The sequence below is a fragment of the Aphis gossypii genome, chromosome 3 (genome assembly GCF_020184175.1).
Source record: "Aphis gossypii isolate Hap1 chromosome 3, ASM2018417v2, whole genome shotgun sequence".
NCBI classification, from domain to species: Eukaryota; Metazoa; Arthropoda; class Insecta; order Hemiptera; family Aphididae; genus Aphis; species Aphis gossypii.
Genome location: NC_065532.1, coordinates 15,230,514 through 15,246,660, shown reverse-complemented (window position 1 = coordinate 15,246,660; position 16,147 = coordinate 15,230,514). Strand labels below are relative to the sequence as shown.

The following is a 16,147-nucleotide window of genomic DNA, read 5'->3' as shown; positions in this document are numbered from 1 at the left end:
TATTTATTTTTGTTGAGTATAAATATAATTTTGAACAGTTTCTTGTAAAAATAAAATAATAGGTATAATGCGAGCGATATCCGACAACTATAATAAATAATTTTATCATAAATTTATGTTCGATTATTCTAATTGTAGCTATAATAGCTAATAAGCTATCGAATAATGATGTAGTGCTCGGTTAAACAACGTTATTTTTATTGTAATCGAATCAATAATCATTTGAAAAACGCTATTAAATTTTTCGATACCTAGTCGTTACATGCGATATATATGGTACTTGTCAAAAGACAGTGAATAGACAGCGAACTATAATTTTTTTTCAAATTACATTTATTGTATTAATATAGGCTCTAATTATGTTATACTACAACTACATCATTTATTAAATAATCATTTTTAACTTTATTTACTCAGTCCGAGTCGTAAGATTATACCACTGTCCAAGGCCTCAAAAAGGTTAAAGACGGTTTTGATAAAAATGTACATCTCCCACCTCCAGAAAAAAATTTAATTACACCACTATGATTATCAGTTTATTAGTTATACTTATACTTACTATTAACTTTTATTAATTGTGTTTGTGGCAAATTGATCTCTATAATTTTAACCAACAAATTGATAACTTGATAATTTATATATTATTTAATTTAACAAAATCTTATTATGATAATATGATTAACTAAAATGTAAAATATTTTATCATTTATTTACTATATCTCACATAAAAAGTAATAATAATAGTATATTAAAACACACCAATCTAACTTATTTTTATAAGTAGATAAAAATAAAAATAAAATTTCTAAAACTATTTTAGAATATTTGTATTTTACTTGTTCAGTAAAGATTATTTTTATCAGATGAAAGTAGCTTATACATTATACATAAAATAATTAAATATCATGATTATAGGTGCACTATGAGTTAGGAGAAAAAAATTAAAAAAATAACAATAATCTTTAAGGAATATAATATTGTTATTATTGTTTAGAAATAGTAGTAATAGATGATGATATTATATTATAGTACAAAATAAAAAAATGATTAGCTTAACTGTCTACACCAATATAATGCTGCACATTAAATATTCAAATGATTTCTGCAAGGTAATACATTAATAATATTGAATAAAGGTGGTTCTGTTATTTACATAATATGTATTCCTGGAAGAGATTCAAAAATCTTAAACAACTTAAATAATTTAAACAAAAAATGAAAAAAAAATTTAGTAAATAACACAAATGTCACAGGATGTAATTTATAAATGAAATAATTATATTTTAAGATAAAGTATCTATGATAAAAAAAAAATATACAAGACAATTTTATCTCTAATATATCTCACTTTGTTGTTTACATAGTATTAGTAGAATAATTAATATTGGCTATCACTACTTATTTTCTTTGTGGAAACAAAAGTTTAAAAAATAATTATAAAAATAATAATTAACATAAAAAATCAGAACGAATTGTTCACGAACACAGTTTTTTTTAACAAGTAGCAAATACAACAATAAACAAAATATGTAAAACTGAATAGATTATTATTGTATCATATTAAAATGATTAATGAATAATTATATTATTTTAAGCTATGAATAATGTAAATAATTAAAATGTAATTATACATATAATGTAGGTACTTCTTAATATCAAATTAAGCTAGATTAAAATAGAATAAATCACATGCTAGAAAACTGTTACTTAAAAAAAATTAAAATTAAAAAAAAAATCTAAAATATTATAGAATGACTTGATGTATTTGTGACTAATATCTACAAATATATTTATTAGAACTAATATAAATATTAACCAAATTTCCCTGTTTGGATAAGTTGTTCAACATTGTATAAATATTCACAAAATATAATAAAAACAAATTAAATTCAGTTGTATGTATGTATATTGGAAACTCAGTCGATAAGTGTAAGTTTGTTTTATTTTATTTTTAATGAATAAAACAAATTTCTACATTTTTAAAATCAAATAAATGATTTAATTAAAGCAGTAATATTATTTTTTATATGAATCTATATAAAAGAATTTAAAAAAAAAAAACTGGCACATTTTGAAACAGGTTTTCATAATATATTATATTTAGTTATTAGCTATGCAAAATTAAATACATGTAAGCTATAGGAGAAAAACACACAAGAAAAATTTATATGTACACGCTTATTGGTAGTACATTTTTAAATAACTAATCAAAATGTTAAAATCATCTTGGAATTTTAAATTTTAAAATGTGATTAATGAATATGAAAAAACTATTTATTGTAATGCTCTGTGATAAAACTCCACTGGAAAACAGTAATTGAGGACAATTACTCTGTCATACTTGAGAATTATATGGGTCTGATGGGACGGGCTTTAATGACTCAAAGACAATTTATTTGCTTGCAGAGTACTTTGTAGGAGTACCATCTGGATTCAGTGCAGTAGTCTCGTTGGCCGAAGGTGGTGGTGGCATGGCAAACGCAGTAGTATGCTGTGCTGCACCTCCTGTAGCATTGTTTGTAGATGATGGTTGATTCACAATAACATCATCTTCACTATCCTCCTAAATTACAAAAAAAAATAAAAACATATTAGCTTACATAAATATAATTGATGAATAATTATTATTATATTCAATAGTTATTATTAGTGGTATCAATTCTATAGTATATCAATGGATAGATAGATACAGATAGATGGCTCAGAAGTTAACTTCATATAAACTTATACAAGTATTATAATAAAATATAAAAATAAAAAAAAAAGTTATATTAGATGATATTTTATACATTATGCTATTTGTCATAAGTATTTCAAATGAAAGTAGTACCACTGTTTAATACCTAAATGTGAAATTATAATAAAAATTTGTTACTAATTTGTCATAGTATACATACACACTAGTAACAAGTGACTAACTTAAAACAAAATTAGTACTTAAAAATTCATTTTAAACAAGTATACTTCTTTATTATTATTATTATTATTTTTAAACATATACTCGTATACTTATTTTATACAAATAGCATATTTTTAACATTATTGGAGTTATGTTTATAACACTATTTCATATAGTGATAGAAAATACTAAATTATAATATAAGCATTTCTTTTATATACATAAGTATCCAAGTATCAGTGAAAATGAGCACGATCACATTATATATTATTCTGCTGCGTATACAGTTATTAACTACAGTTGTATACCTAACTGACCGCACTCGGCCCAAAGAGATTCAATCATTGTCACTTGTCAGTACAGCAGAACTCCTCTAAATCCAGTTAGTTAAGTTTTGTGTTAACATATAGTTTAAATAAAAATATAGTGGTTTAACCTCACTGCATGTAATTATTTATTTAGTAGTGTTAACATAAATAACATTTTGATGGCATCGCCATATAGATCACATATATTGATCAACTACTTAATAGTATACGCGATATCTTATTTAAAACATAAATCTATACTTTTAAACTTAAATGTGTACATTACAATTTATAGAAAAATCAAGAGCAACCAGAAGCCAGAGGCATCAAGAAAATCAAAAAAGTTATCAGAAAATGAAGGTCAATCGTGAGTAAATCATCTATGTACAGAAAATTGAGTGGGGCATTTCTGTTGAAAAAAATGTTCACCATTGTTGTTATACAAGGTGCCTCCCAAAATTCAATCAGCGTATTTCACCACCAAGTTTCTGAGACTAGAGAAGATAACACGAACATAGCCGAACAAGCGCGCCACCGTATTATAGTGTCTCCAGAACAAGCTACAGATGTTGCTACTTAATGATATTGCTGTTATTACCATGTGATTACAACACCACTGTTGTCAACACCAGAGACGTTTCAACGAATAATGAATAAGGTCCTAACTAATTCAAATGGATTGAATGTCTTCGTATACTTGGATAATATAATAATCTACGTAAAAAATAATTTTCAAAAACTCACAGAAACTCCTCAGTAGACTTCTTCAGTATAATTTGAAACTACGACCACTAAAGTGCTAATTTATTATAAAAAAGATCACTTACCTGGATCATAGAATCACTGATGAAAAGATAAAAACAGATTCTTAAAAATTTTAATGCGTTAAGTCCTTTCTAGCTCCAAAGAATGTCAAGGAGATGGAGTCTTTCCTTGAGCTATCTTGATATTGCAGATTCTTAATACATATTTACGAACAAATTGGTAAACCACTAAAGACATTATTCAAGAAGGAAATTCTTTTAGGTGGAGTGATTTATGTCAGAAATCGTTTGAAACACTGAAGAACCTCCTCACAAGTTCCGATTTAACAATACCCAGGTTTTCAAAAATACTTTTATCTTACGTGTGACGCAAGCAATTACGCTAAAAGTTGTAAACTTTTTTAAAGACTTATTAAGAAATATTTACCAACTTCGTATCTTGGACACTAAACAAGAATTAGATTAATTAGTAATTACAGAACGACAGGAAAAAACTGACTATCATATTATATGGGGAATCAAAATATTTAGAGCATACTTTGGATAACATTTTAACATAATAACAAACCATCGGAAATTAGTTTAGTTATTCAATACTGCGGATTCGGGCTAACGTTTAACTCGATGGCGTTTGAAGTTGGAAAAGTATACCTAGTACCTACCAATTTACTTATCATTTTAAACCAGATGAAAACAACATAAACGCAGACGTACTGAGCCGTATTCATGTTGTTTCTACCATAGCCCAGATCTGAAAATCAAATATTCCAGAGACTCAAGAATCTCCAAAGCTCCCAAAAATCCATATACCTCCAAATTCTCGAGACAATCAAAAACATACAGTGGAAATATTGTCTATAGATACATATCAAAAATATCTTTAAACCCAATAGCGATCAACGCTGAAAGTTGTTGAACTCATATAAGATATATTCGAAACAGAACTGGGCGCTTCTTTAGCTTATTACATGCCCAGAGTAACATGAAAATGAATATGAGAATAGCTTAGGAGATCTGTCGTAAATATAGACGACTCGACAATCTCCACCTTTAAAAACATTCAGTCATGGAGTTCACGTAATTACAAGTTGAAAATTATTTTATCTTCTAATTATGGATTAAACAAACCTATTGACCAAGACCATCGTATGAAAACCTATTTTAAAAACTTAAGGTACACAGCAGAGAACTTCAAATCACCAAACTCGCTTGCCCTCGCCTACGCTGCAGCTTAGTACACTCAAGTGGAAAACGGTACGAAAAATTATGATAGCTATCTCCTCTAATGATATTTAAATATACACCAAGGATGAGTTAACTGAAGAAAACTAAGAGCAGATCATCAAGTAGTTTCACAAAAATCCTTTTGGAAGGAATCTTTAGTCAAACAGAACCTCAAAATTTAAATTGTAAATCATAGTTTTCTTGAAAATTATGTGTAGGAATAGAATCTATTTCTAAACGTACTAAAAAAATGTAAAAGTGAGATATCTTTGTATAATGTATAATAATCCAGAAAGTCTATATAAGCAAGCAAACAATGCATTTATATACTTACTAAAGTTACTATTTTAATAAATTTGCATATAAATATAAATTATTAATATATAATAGAAAATATAGTTAGTGCCAATTTTGTAGGTTAAAAAATGTTGGATTAAGTGTTAATATTGCTAAATTATTTTATTCCATAACTCCGTTGCCACCACAAATTACTATAATACTATATAAATAATATATATTATAGTAACAGAATATTAGTGCAAAATTAATAAATATATTATTATAAATTATTCTTTATTTTTAGTTGCATTTTATTTTATTAGTAATGAGTAATGACAATATTTACTATTTAGCATAATAGTGTAATTTGAAATTTATAACAAATCAATAAATATAAAAAGTGATTTTGAGCAAAAACAGTCTATCAGCCTATGTTTTGTGATAAATTTATATATAGCTATTAAAGTAATATTATTAATTTTACTATTAGGTAGATTGAGTTAATTTTTACCAAAATAATTGTATTAGAAAATGTCAGTGTGTATACAATATTATAATTGTGAAAATTTCAAGTAACCTTTATTCTATTTTAAGTAATGTAAAAAAAAACAAAATTGACTTTATTGAATACTGTTTTTTTTTTTTTTTTTTGTAAAAATTCCTACTTTTTTAGGGTTTTTTTATTTTCCCTGTTATTTTAAAAAGTACAAGCCCTCTAATGAATCAATTATATCTTATATACTACCATAAACCATCCTCAAAGTTAATAATCAAAGCTTTTTAAATGACACAAAATGTGATAACAGAAAAAAAAATTAATGCATTTATTACTCCATGCAGAATCTAAAATACATAGAACAAAATGTTTTTAGTACATGGTTTTAAAATGAATTAGATAAAATTCCTTTAGTTTAAGAAAGAACAATTAAAATTAAATTGTGGATGAGCACTGTTCTTAAAATAAAAATTGATGTGCTATTCTAATAGATTCTAATATAGATCTAATCATCTTCAATATTAGTAATGTAATTTATTTCAAATAAGTGATTAGAAGAAGCTAATAGTAACTACTATTTCTAAAAAAAATTTTCTATGTGCAATATTTTTAAAATATATGAATAAAACTACAAGTAGCTTTCAGTTTATAATGATATATTTCAACTTCTTTGTTTATACAAAGTTGAAAGTATACTAAAATTACATAATATATAAATATATATTTGTTTTGTTTTAAATAACAAATTATACAAAAATTACCTTTTTATGTAAACCATCTATATTTGAATTCGCTCCATCGTTCTACAAAATAAAACACCGAAAACAAGCAAACATTAAATGCAAAAAATGGGACCAATGACATTCAAAAAATAATAAAACTAAATGATATGTAGTCAACTATATGTTGAAAAACAAGTCATTTAAATACAAATATTATATTACTTAAAAGATGTATTGCTAGCATGCAACTAACAGTATGGCAATAAAATATTTAGATATATTTTTACAGAACTAAAATGTTAAGTTTTAATGGAAATGTGTCAAGTTTGGATAACATATACTATGATAAAATGGACAACTAACTTATTGTTTTTATTATTATTCAGCACATTAGATAAAATATAGTCACAGTAAATTAAAGCATCTACTGATTTATTATAAAAATAAAATATAATTATAAATATGAACAAAATGTCAACATCTTAAATTTTAAATTATCTTACATAATATTAAATATAATAGAAGAAAGAAGATACAGTTAAAAATACATGTAAAATAAATAACTATTTCACTGTACTCAAATATTTACATAATGTGTTTAAAAAAGAAACTACAAGCTTGAATGTTGTCTATCATCCATATGTGTAACTTAGTAAATCTATACATCAAATTTTTACTAATATTTATTTATAACCAATATTAATGCAAATTTAAATTTGTAGAGAATATAAACTGTGCCTGAACAAAATTTTTTTTTCGAATTAATAAAACTTAAATTTTTTAAATATATATTTGGAAAAATATTCTTTGCTTGAACACTGCTTAAATTATACTCCTTTAGAAATTAAATAATATTTAAATTGTCTCTAATATTAACTATGAAATAAATATTGACTGTAGAAAAAATCCAGTACATAGATTTACTATATTTAAGACAAAAACAACACAAACATCTTTACTATCCTATAAAATGTTTTAAAATTTAACAACATATATTTGGTGAAAAAGCTATTCTTTGATGGTATGAATTTATTAAAAATGGTTACTACGAAATCAAATTCCCATATTATACACAGTTTGGCTACTAAAAGATATTCAAATCTCAACATACCTTATTATTAGTCTTGTTAAGAAAATATATTTTACTATTTATTTAATATCATTAAGAAAAATAAACAATAAACAGAGTAATAATAAATAATAATCTTTAATTAACTGTACGCATCAAATTTATAACCAATATATTATCACTTACCAGTTAGGTACCAACAATACACTTGAACTAGTTTAGTTTCCAAAATTGATAGATTGTTACAAAAAAACATCCACTCATACTATACAAACAGTACTCGTTTTTAAATAATTATGGAATATTATGTTAGATACATTAGATATAATTATACTTTAAATTTGTAAATTTAAGTATATAATAGTACTTTTTGTATCTGTTATCAAATTATAATTAGTACAATACTAATCAATAATATTCATAGATATTGAGAAAGGATAAAATTCAATTAATTTATTCAATGTTATTAATGTAATAAAACCTGACAATTACTATAATATATTTTTGTTTCCATAGTTGATTTTTAATTGAAAATCTGGTTTTATTAAAATTTTTAAAATATTTTATATAACTGGACTAATTTTATTCAGTATAAAATATTTCTTTTATTGTTATAGAACATGCTTACAAGTGCCCTTAGCCAAATAAAACAAACCTGGAACCTGTGTTTATTGTTAACTTTTCCAAAACTGACTGCATGCAAATAGCAATAATTAAACATTTCAATGTTTTTAAATACTTACATGTAAATTTGTATAATTTGCTTGTTGATCTTCAGGTACATTTGGCTTAAACTTGCCAAAACAGAAATTGCAACAACAACAACAACAGAAACAACAGCAACATCCAGTAACTATACAAGATCCAATTATTAAAGCCTGAAAAATAATAATTAAAAATTATAGAGATTTTTAAATCACATATGTATAAATCAAACAAAAATTTAAATTCACATACCTTGCACCATTTTGATGTGACAAAGAAATAAGCATTGACATTCTCTTCCCCAAACTGCTCTGCAATATACAATCCAAGAGAACCATAATTGTCATATATATTACGTTTGCTTGGATCCGTCAATATTCTATACGCCTTATTAATTTCTTTGAACTAAAAATATAAATAAATGTTCGTACTTACATACCTATAGCAATACCTTCTGAAATAATGGAGATATCATAATTCTATTTCATGATTGTGTAATAATTGTGTACATAATGGTATTTCATATTTTAATTTAATTTTATGTTTTAATAAAAAAATTTAAAAAGTAATTTTTTATTTAATTATTTTCAAAAAAAATTGATAATAGTCATTTTATAGAGTTTATTTTTCCACAGATTTAGAAGTTTCAATGTTTTATTTTCATTAATTTCATGGTTATCAATATTTTTTTTAGGTAGTTATAAGAAAAATTGTCAATTTAATTTAATTTAATGCATTCCAATAATATCAAACATGTGGCCTGCAGGCTCATGCAGCCAGTGAATAATTTTAGAGTGACCAAAAATAAACTATTCTCAAAACTAAAAAAAAAAAACTAAAAATCACGATATCAATAAAAATAAAATGCTGAAAAATCAGTTTTCGGAAAGAAAAAACTTCAAATTTTTAAAAATTATTTTTCTTTTTAACTTTATAGACATTAAATTGAATTAAAATATGAAATACTTGTAATGCTTAATGAGTTTTGTGATAAAACAGAACGATGATACCTCCATTATTTCAGGAAATATTGTAATGAGTAAATCTTCAGTGGACACACTGTATATTAAAGGATTAAAACTTAGATAATATTAAAATATTATATTAATTATATTTTTTTGTATAATAAATATCTAAGTATTAATGTACAGATGTATGTATGAATACTATTGAAATTTCAATAAAAATAAATTTTAAATTAAATTAAATTTTTAAAACAAGTAACAAACCTTTTCTTCTGCTTCTGGGTTACCAGTATTCTTATCTGGATGAAATTTTAAAGCAAGTTTTCGATAAGTTTTCTTAATTTCTTCAGTTTCTGCTGTTTTAGCTAAACTCAGAGTAACATAAAGAGAATCTCCAGACGTTCTAAATAAAATTAAAAATATAAATTGTTAATATTTAAGCTAAGTTGTCTATACACAAAACATATTTTAAAATGAATGACTTTTATAATCCCACAAGAACATAAGAATTACATTATATTTTTAATAAATAGAATCACAAACTTTTTTTCAATTTTTCTAACCTATTAAATCTTTCAATCAAAGTTAAAATAGTTAATAACTGTATAGCCTATACTTTTGAATTTTATAGGATAATTTTAAGCACCCAAAAAGAGGCCAATAAAAACAATTATTTTTAAATTATCGAACTATATCAAAAACTAGAACTGTTTTTTTTTTAACCTGTGGTGTTGAAATAAAATCGTTTATTTAGAGGTTTCATCGTACCTTTACATTTTTAAAAAGCATGAGAAAATGAAAAAATTGTTCTCTAAAATAGAATCTATGTCCAATTGTATACCCGGACAAATAATAAAATTTAAATTAAAAAAGATAATAAGTATATTCCAATTTGTTTTTACTCAAAATCCTTTCCAATTCTACTAAGATATTTTCTAAATATTGATAACAATTAATAAACTTAAGTTTACAAGGATAACATTATAAACACTGAATGAAAACTAAATTTTGTTATAAAAAATAAAAATAATAATGATATAATATTGCTGAATTTATAATTTAAATTATAATTGATTATCATATGGGCCCCCACACGAATATGTTTAGTGGGGCCCATTTTCTTCTTGAAGAATAAATAAAAATAAAAAAATATGCAATACTACAACTGCCAATAGAAATATTAACCGAACAAAACAAATATTCTTTTGTTCATTCCAGTTATATATAATAGTATAAAATATATTGTAGATAAAAATATATGCACTATTAAAAAGTTTGTGCACGTGAATAAGTTGCCTCTCTGCACTCACATAACATGGCTTATAAGTAACCAACATATTTCAAAAAATTAATAGGTTTACATTGGAAGGGGTTAAAAATATCTTTGTTTGGCATAAACGTTAACATCAGTCATCATATTATTTAATATAATCACTATACAAGAGATGAATTTAATGTAACACATCCTGTTTTGTAAACTATAGCTAATATTCATTTGAATGAATACAAACCAACAACTTAATAGGAATTAAATGTTCAGAATAGATTTAAAAATGAGTTTAAATATATGTTTTTTCAACTTATTTTTCAATGTATTACTTATTACAGCAGCAGATAAAAAAAATACTATAAATGCATTTTTTGATGTTTTATTGAGTGACAACAGCCATGAAAATCGATACAAAGCTTTGCTGCAAACAGGAATACATGATTTTTCAATTGGATTGTTTGATGGATCGGGAGGTCGCATTAATAAAATATCAAATATTCAACGAACCGGTAATGTTATTATGCACCCAGGAAAAGAGGAAACTTGGATAGAAATGTCTTTCATTGTGCAACATCTAGATGTAATCTGGGACAATTCAACTTGTTTTGGAATTAAATGTCAGCTTTGGGCTACAATGTTGAACAATAAATTTGATGTGAAAATGGCTGTAAGACCAATCAACTGTTTAGTATCATACAATATTAATTTAAATACCGTTGGAACAATGGAAGTGAGTGTCTCAGAATTACCTAAATATATGCCAAGTTTTTTATTTAATGGAGCGTTATACATAGTAGAAGTGTTTTTTAAAGGTCCTCTAATGGAAAGTGTCAAACATCGTATAAATCATAGCGTTATACATGATTTTATAGATAAAAATCAAATAAATCAAATATGTATTGCTGTAAATGAAACAATCTATACCAAAATAGATTAAATTTTATCTAATCAATCAAGCAGAAAATATATTATTTTTACATAATATATTGAATTTTTAAAATTTAAAAAATATATATAAAATAATATCATAATGGAATTTATATTTCTTAACACGTTGATTGCTATATGACAACCGGCGACCATAAATGAATTTGGTTTTATGTTATTAACTTTTCTATGGCGCTACAATAATGCACTAAAGCAGGGGTCAGCAACCTTTTTGGTGTCAGGGGCCAAAAAATAATAAAAAAAAAATTTCACGGACCATACACTTTACTTTATTTACAGTTAATCAACTAACATAAATACATAATGGGGTATTCCATATTTTTATACTAATTATAAATTGTAATCGCAGGCCGCAGGTTGCCGACCCCTGCACTAAAATAAGGACCGTGGTGTAGCAAGAATCATTGCAATTTTTTGGTTTAATACATTTTTTTTTCAATGCTTTTCAATATATAGTATATACAAATTTGGAAGGTATTGAAAAATATGCTTGGTGTACAACAAATACCTATTGAATGACCGCCAGCGGTCGTATAACAGTCAACGTGTTATGTAGGTACTAATATTAAGATTAGAGTTAAGTACTAAAATTAATTTATTAGGTGTAGTGTAATAAACTATATTTTACTCTTTATTTGTCAATTATTTATAATAATTCTTGAAATTAATTACTTTTCTGCTGTAATGTTTATCAGTAATGATAAAACTAGACTAAATTATTTATGACTTATGTTTATCTTTGTATATTTAAAATAAAATAAAGTAAAAATAAAATGGTTTATTTAATATATATGTATCTACTTAATACCATGTAAAATAGGTGCCTACAATTATGTTTTTATAATATATTAAGTCTGATATTATGTATAGTTGTAGATACTTTTTAAAATCTATGGTCATCCAAGATGACAAAATAAAATAACAATGAAACCGGAGTTTAATAATGGTTATCCAATCACTAACTTGTAGGTTATTTTTATCTTATTGGCTTACACTAACCTACCTATTTAAACAATTTGTTAAGTCCAACAGACTTTAAATTTGCTCAAAAACAAAGTATCTATGACCTACCAATTGTATAGGTTACTGACATTATCAAGACTATAACTGGACAATTTTTTTATTGAGAAAATGATTTAATTAATAATACATAGGTACATCATAAAATGATCAATTTTAAGTCTTACTAATTACATTTATAATTAAACCTAGGTACTTAAATGTAGTTTCAGCACTTATTGTCACTATATTTACAGGAAATAATACTTTAGTAGTTAAGTATAAGCTACCAAATTATGAACTAAACTTTGTAAAATTTTTAGTAAACATATATCATCAATTTTTGTACAAGAAGTATTTACCTAATTGTAAAGCCACTCACAGTTTTCTATCAGATATATGTATAAGCGGCACAAGTCAAAAAATTAAACAGAATAAACAAGCCATGTAGAAACAAAATATTGTAGTAAAAATATATGTGAGCATTCACCATTTATAAAGAAATCACAGCACCAGCATTTTAAAAAAAAACACTGAGAGGATTATCGGAGAGAAGAACTTTAAAACTAATATTATGTAATTTTTTTGTTTTTTAGGTAGATAGGTAAATTAAATATGGTAACTATATGTAGGTAAATAATACTATGTAGTTAGATTCACACTACATAGTGCCATACAATGTTAAATATAATATTCAACTTATTTACCTTTGTGTTACCAAGATTTTATTGTATACATGTTAAGTATGAAACACGATACAACATAGTGAACACTACTTAATGTTACAAAATTAACAGTCTCGAATGGTAAAAATAATTTAGCTTTAAATAAATGTAAACACCGAGGTTAATCAAGAGGTTCGCAATTACATGCATTCGATTTTTTATTGGTTTAATAGGTTGAGTATTTTTGGGAAAAATCTAATTTTCTATCTGTGATATTACTAGAGACTACAGATTTTATCTCACTATTACTCTCTGTTTCTCCACAATTCAACAAATGACACACTGGTAGAACCTAGTTTGAACACCATCAACTCAATGGGTTAATGGATTTGAGTGTACAACAAAAACTGAAAAAAACCACAATACAATAAACCATGGTCGAGACACATCCGTCGTCGGCCACTGGCAGGCGGCAGTCGTAAATCAAGGCACATTGTCGTATGCAACGGTATTTTGATTTTCCCACAATCAATACCTACCTAGTACCTACCCATAAGCGGCGACTGTTTATCATAAAATAACTATCATAGGCTTCAAGCCACATTCCCGGGAATAATGTAATTGGTGCGCTATTTTTAATACTATCTTATTATTATGATTATATTATACTCACGACAACTTCCTCTTGTCCATTTCGGCGGTGGCGGATATTACACACGATTATTGGTCGGTAAAAGTTAATGAAAACTGCGAAACGCCTTATGCTGTCCTTATCAATACGTTTGCGGAACAGTAGGCGGACGAGGAATATGATGCTGGCGCTTAACGTTATAGTCTAATTTTCAGTATCATACACAACAGTCCATATTTCAATATGAGATTGTAGTTGTGCGCGCGCGCCACTGCGCCAGTAACGGACGACGATAAAATTATTGAAGACTGGGAGCAAACCTTACCGTGACGAAAACGACGTTAAGACGGTTACGAATATTAACTACAAGTGACACTGAGCATTGACACGACACAATAACTGAAATATCATATTATTATTATTATAATATGAGAATGTAAAATGTACTTATGTAATATAATACCTTTATACTACTGTAATAATATATTCATTATAATAAAATATCAATACGATACTACGGTTTATAATATACCTATAGGTATAAGTTTTATCTACTGGAATTGATCGCGATGATGGGCGATGGCGGCCGGCGGGCGGTTGCTTTTTTCCAAAATTGCGCACGCGCGTCCAAACAGTGTGACCGGCGTTCTCGGTTTCTGATATCTGCGATTCGCTCGCCACACATACTGCACGCCCTGCCGCCGAAAAAAGTAGAGCCAAATGGCCATTGAATAATTATAAAGTAATTACCTAATACCTACTCAAAGTCTCAAATACTCAATGCAAATTCCTAGGCTCAGCTCATTAATATAGTTGGTAATTGCATAGATACACATATACATAAATGCAAGGTGGATTGTTCACATTATATATCAAGATATCAATGATCTAGGTGACGGTATCACGTCAATCCGTGAATCCGTCCTAAATGGCTAGATCTCTACAATAAAAGCCTATATCAAGCATAGCAAAACATCATAATATTTTCCAGACTTCAATCATTCCAATTTCAAAATACACATAAAAAAAAATAAGTAAATATATTTTTAATGTAAAAAAATGTTCTTATAATCATTATTAAAGTTATTTACAGATTTGTCTATATTATAATATACCTACTACCTGAGTGTCACAATGGGAGTCTTCCCCTCTTAGGTATAGCCTGTTTATTTTTGTATTAAATTTTATCTCATTTACTCATTGTATCACTTTTAAGTTTTAATACATATTATTGTCAAGGCTGAGCATTAACGAATTAAAAGTTAAAATTAAGTTAATTAACTTTTAACTTAATAAGTTACTTTTTTAAGATTAACGTGTTAACTTCAAGTTAATTTTAATAATTTTATTCAAAAATATCTAAATTAAGTTAATTCTTGTCCAAAGAATAATGCAATTTTTTGAATGAGGTTTTTTAGAAAATTAGGTTTTTTTATAGCTAATTAATACTTGGATGTATCATTTTAAATTTCTCTAGTAATTTTCTTGAGCGTAAAGAAAAATTATCTAATAAACATTATTATGTGTCTGGAATTTTTAATTTTTCAAATCAGAAAATTTTAACTTTAAATAATTTAAACTAAGTTACCATGTCCAGCCTTGCAGATTGTAAATAAATCTTTTTATAATAAAAAAAACAGATAAACAGATACTTATATATATATAATAATATATAATATTATATTCTTTTCTGAGAAGTGGTGTATTTACATAAAATTTAATTTAAAAATAATTTTAAAATTGTGCATATGACTTGAAAAAAAATGTATTCCCATTACAACAACTATAAACATCTGTATATTGTTGCTATTGTCAACTGCATAGTTTTGAAATAAATATAATACCTACTGTCGGTACCAAATTTCACAGTCTCAATTCAGTCTTCAACTCTTCAATATTATCGTATTATACAAAACATACATTTAGTAATTATTCAATCTTGAAAGCATTAAAGCCTGTATAAAACGTACATTTATATAAACATGATGCAGAATATTATATGCGAGAACCAAACTATGTCTTCGTCCTCTGAGCCTATATTAATGAAACCGGATAATGGTCAATCAAAAAAACTCTCAGACAGTCAAAATGTATCGAGTACTACTATAAAACGACCTTACGGATCAATGCCTAATTTAACGGCGGCTATAACAACTGGTGGCGACTCAGCCGCGATCCAAACACCGACTGCCATTACGGTACA

At 25.9% G+C, this 16,147-nt stretch overlaps 2 protein-coding genes across 3 annotated transcripts; one reads left to right on the top strand and one right to left on the bottom strand.

Moving 5' to 3' along the window:
* Nucleotides 1–956: 956 nt before the first annotated feature.
* LOC114122611 (dnaJ homolog subfamily C member 5 homolog) lies at nt 957–14,560 on the bottom strand. 2 transcript variants are annotated; one of them, XM_027985309.2, is made up of 7 exons: nt 14,408–14,560; nt 13,987–14,343; nt 9,696–9,834; nt 8,719–8,871; nt 8,505–8,639; nt 6,732–6,773; nt 957–2,563 (listed from the first exon to the last, which is right to left on the bottom strand). In XM_027985309.2, the coding sequence occupies exons 2-7, from the start codon at nt 14,004–14,006 to the stop codon at nt 2,393–2,395; spliced, it is 660 nt and encodes a 219-aa protein (XP_027841110.2). In that variant the 5' UTR covers nt 14,007–14,343; nt 14,408–14,560; the 3' UTR covers nt 957–2,392. The 2 variants fall into 2 exon arrangements, with proteins under 2 accessions (XP_027841110.2, XP_027841111.2); XM_027985310.2 differs by lacking the exon at nt 6,732–6,773 and having other exon boundaries at nt 13,987–14,476.
* Nucleotides 10,941–12,435, top strand: LOC114122627 (uncharacterized). The gene has a single exon (XM_027985340.2). The coding sequence runs from the start codon at nt 10,964–10,966 to the stop codon at nt 11,636–11,638; it is 675 nt and encodes a 224-aa protein (XP_027841141.1). The 5' UTR covers nt 10,941–10,963; the 3' UTR covers nt 11,639–12,435.
* Nucleotides 14,561–16,147: the final 1,587 nt, after the last annotated feature.

What these genes read in the sequence shown, in the direction of transcription:
- LOC114122611 (XM_027985309.2), bottom strand. Translation starts at nt 14,006, where the DNA reads ATGGACAAGAGGAAGTTGTC. An exon ending in ATGGACAAGAGGAAGTTGTC is followed by an intron (nt 9,835 to 13,986) that starts GTGAGTATAATA and finishes AATTTTATTTAG; the next exon opens with AACGTCTGGAGATTCTCTTT. An exon ending in ACCCAGAAGCAGAAGAAAAG is followed by an intron (nt 8,872 to 9,695) that starts GTTTGTTACTTG and finishes TTATATTTTTAG; the next exon opens with TTCAAAGAAATTAATAAGGC.
- LOC114122627 (XM_027985340.2), top strand. Translation starts at nt 10,964, where the DNA reads ATGTTCAGAATAGATTTAAAAATGAGTTTAAATATATGTTTTTTCAAC.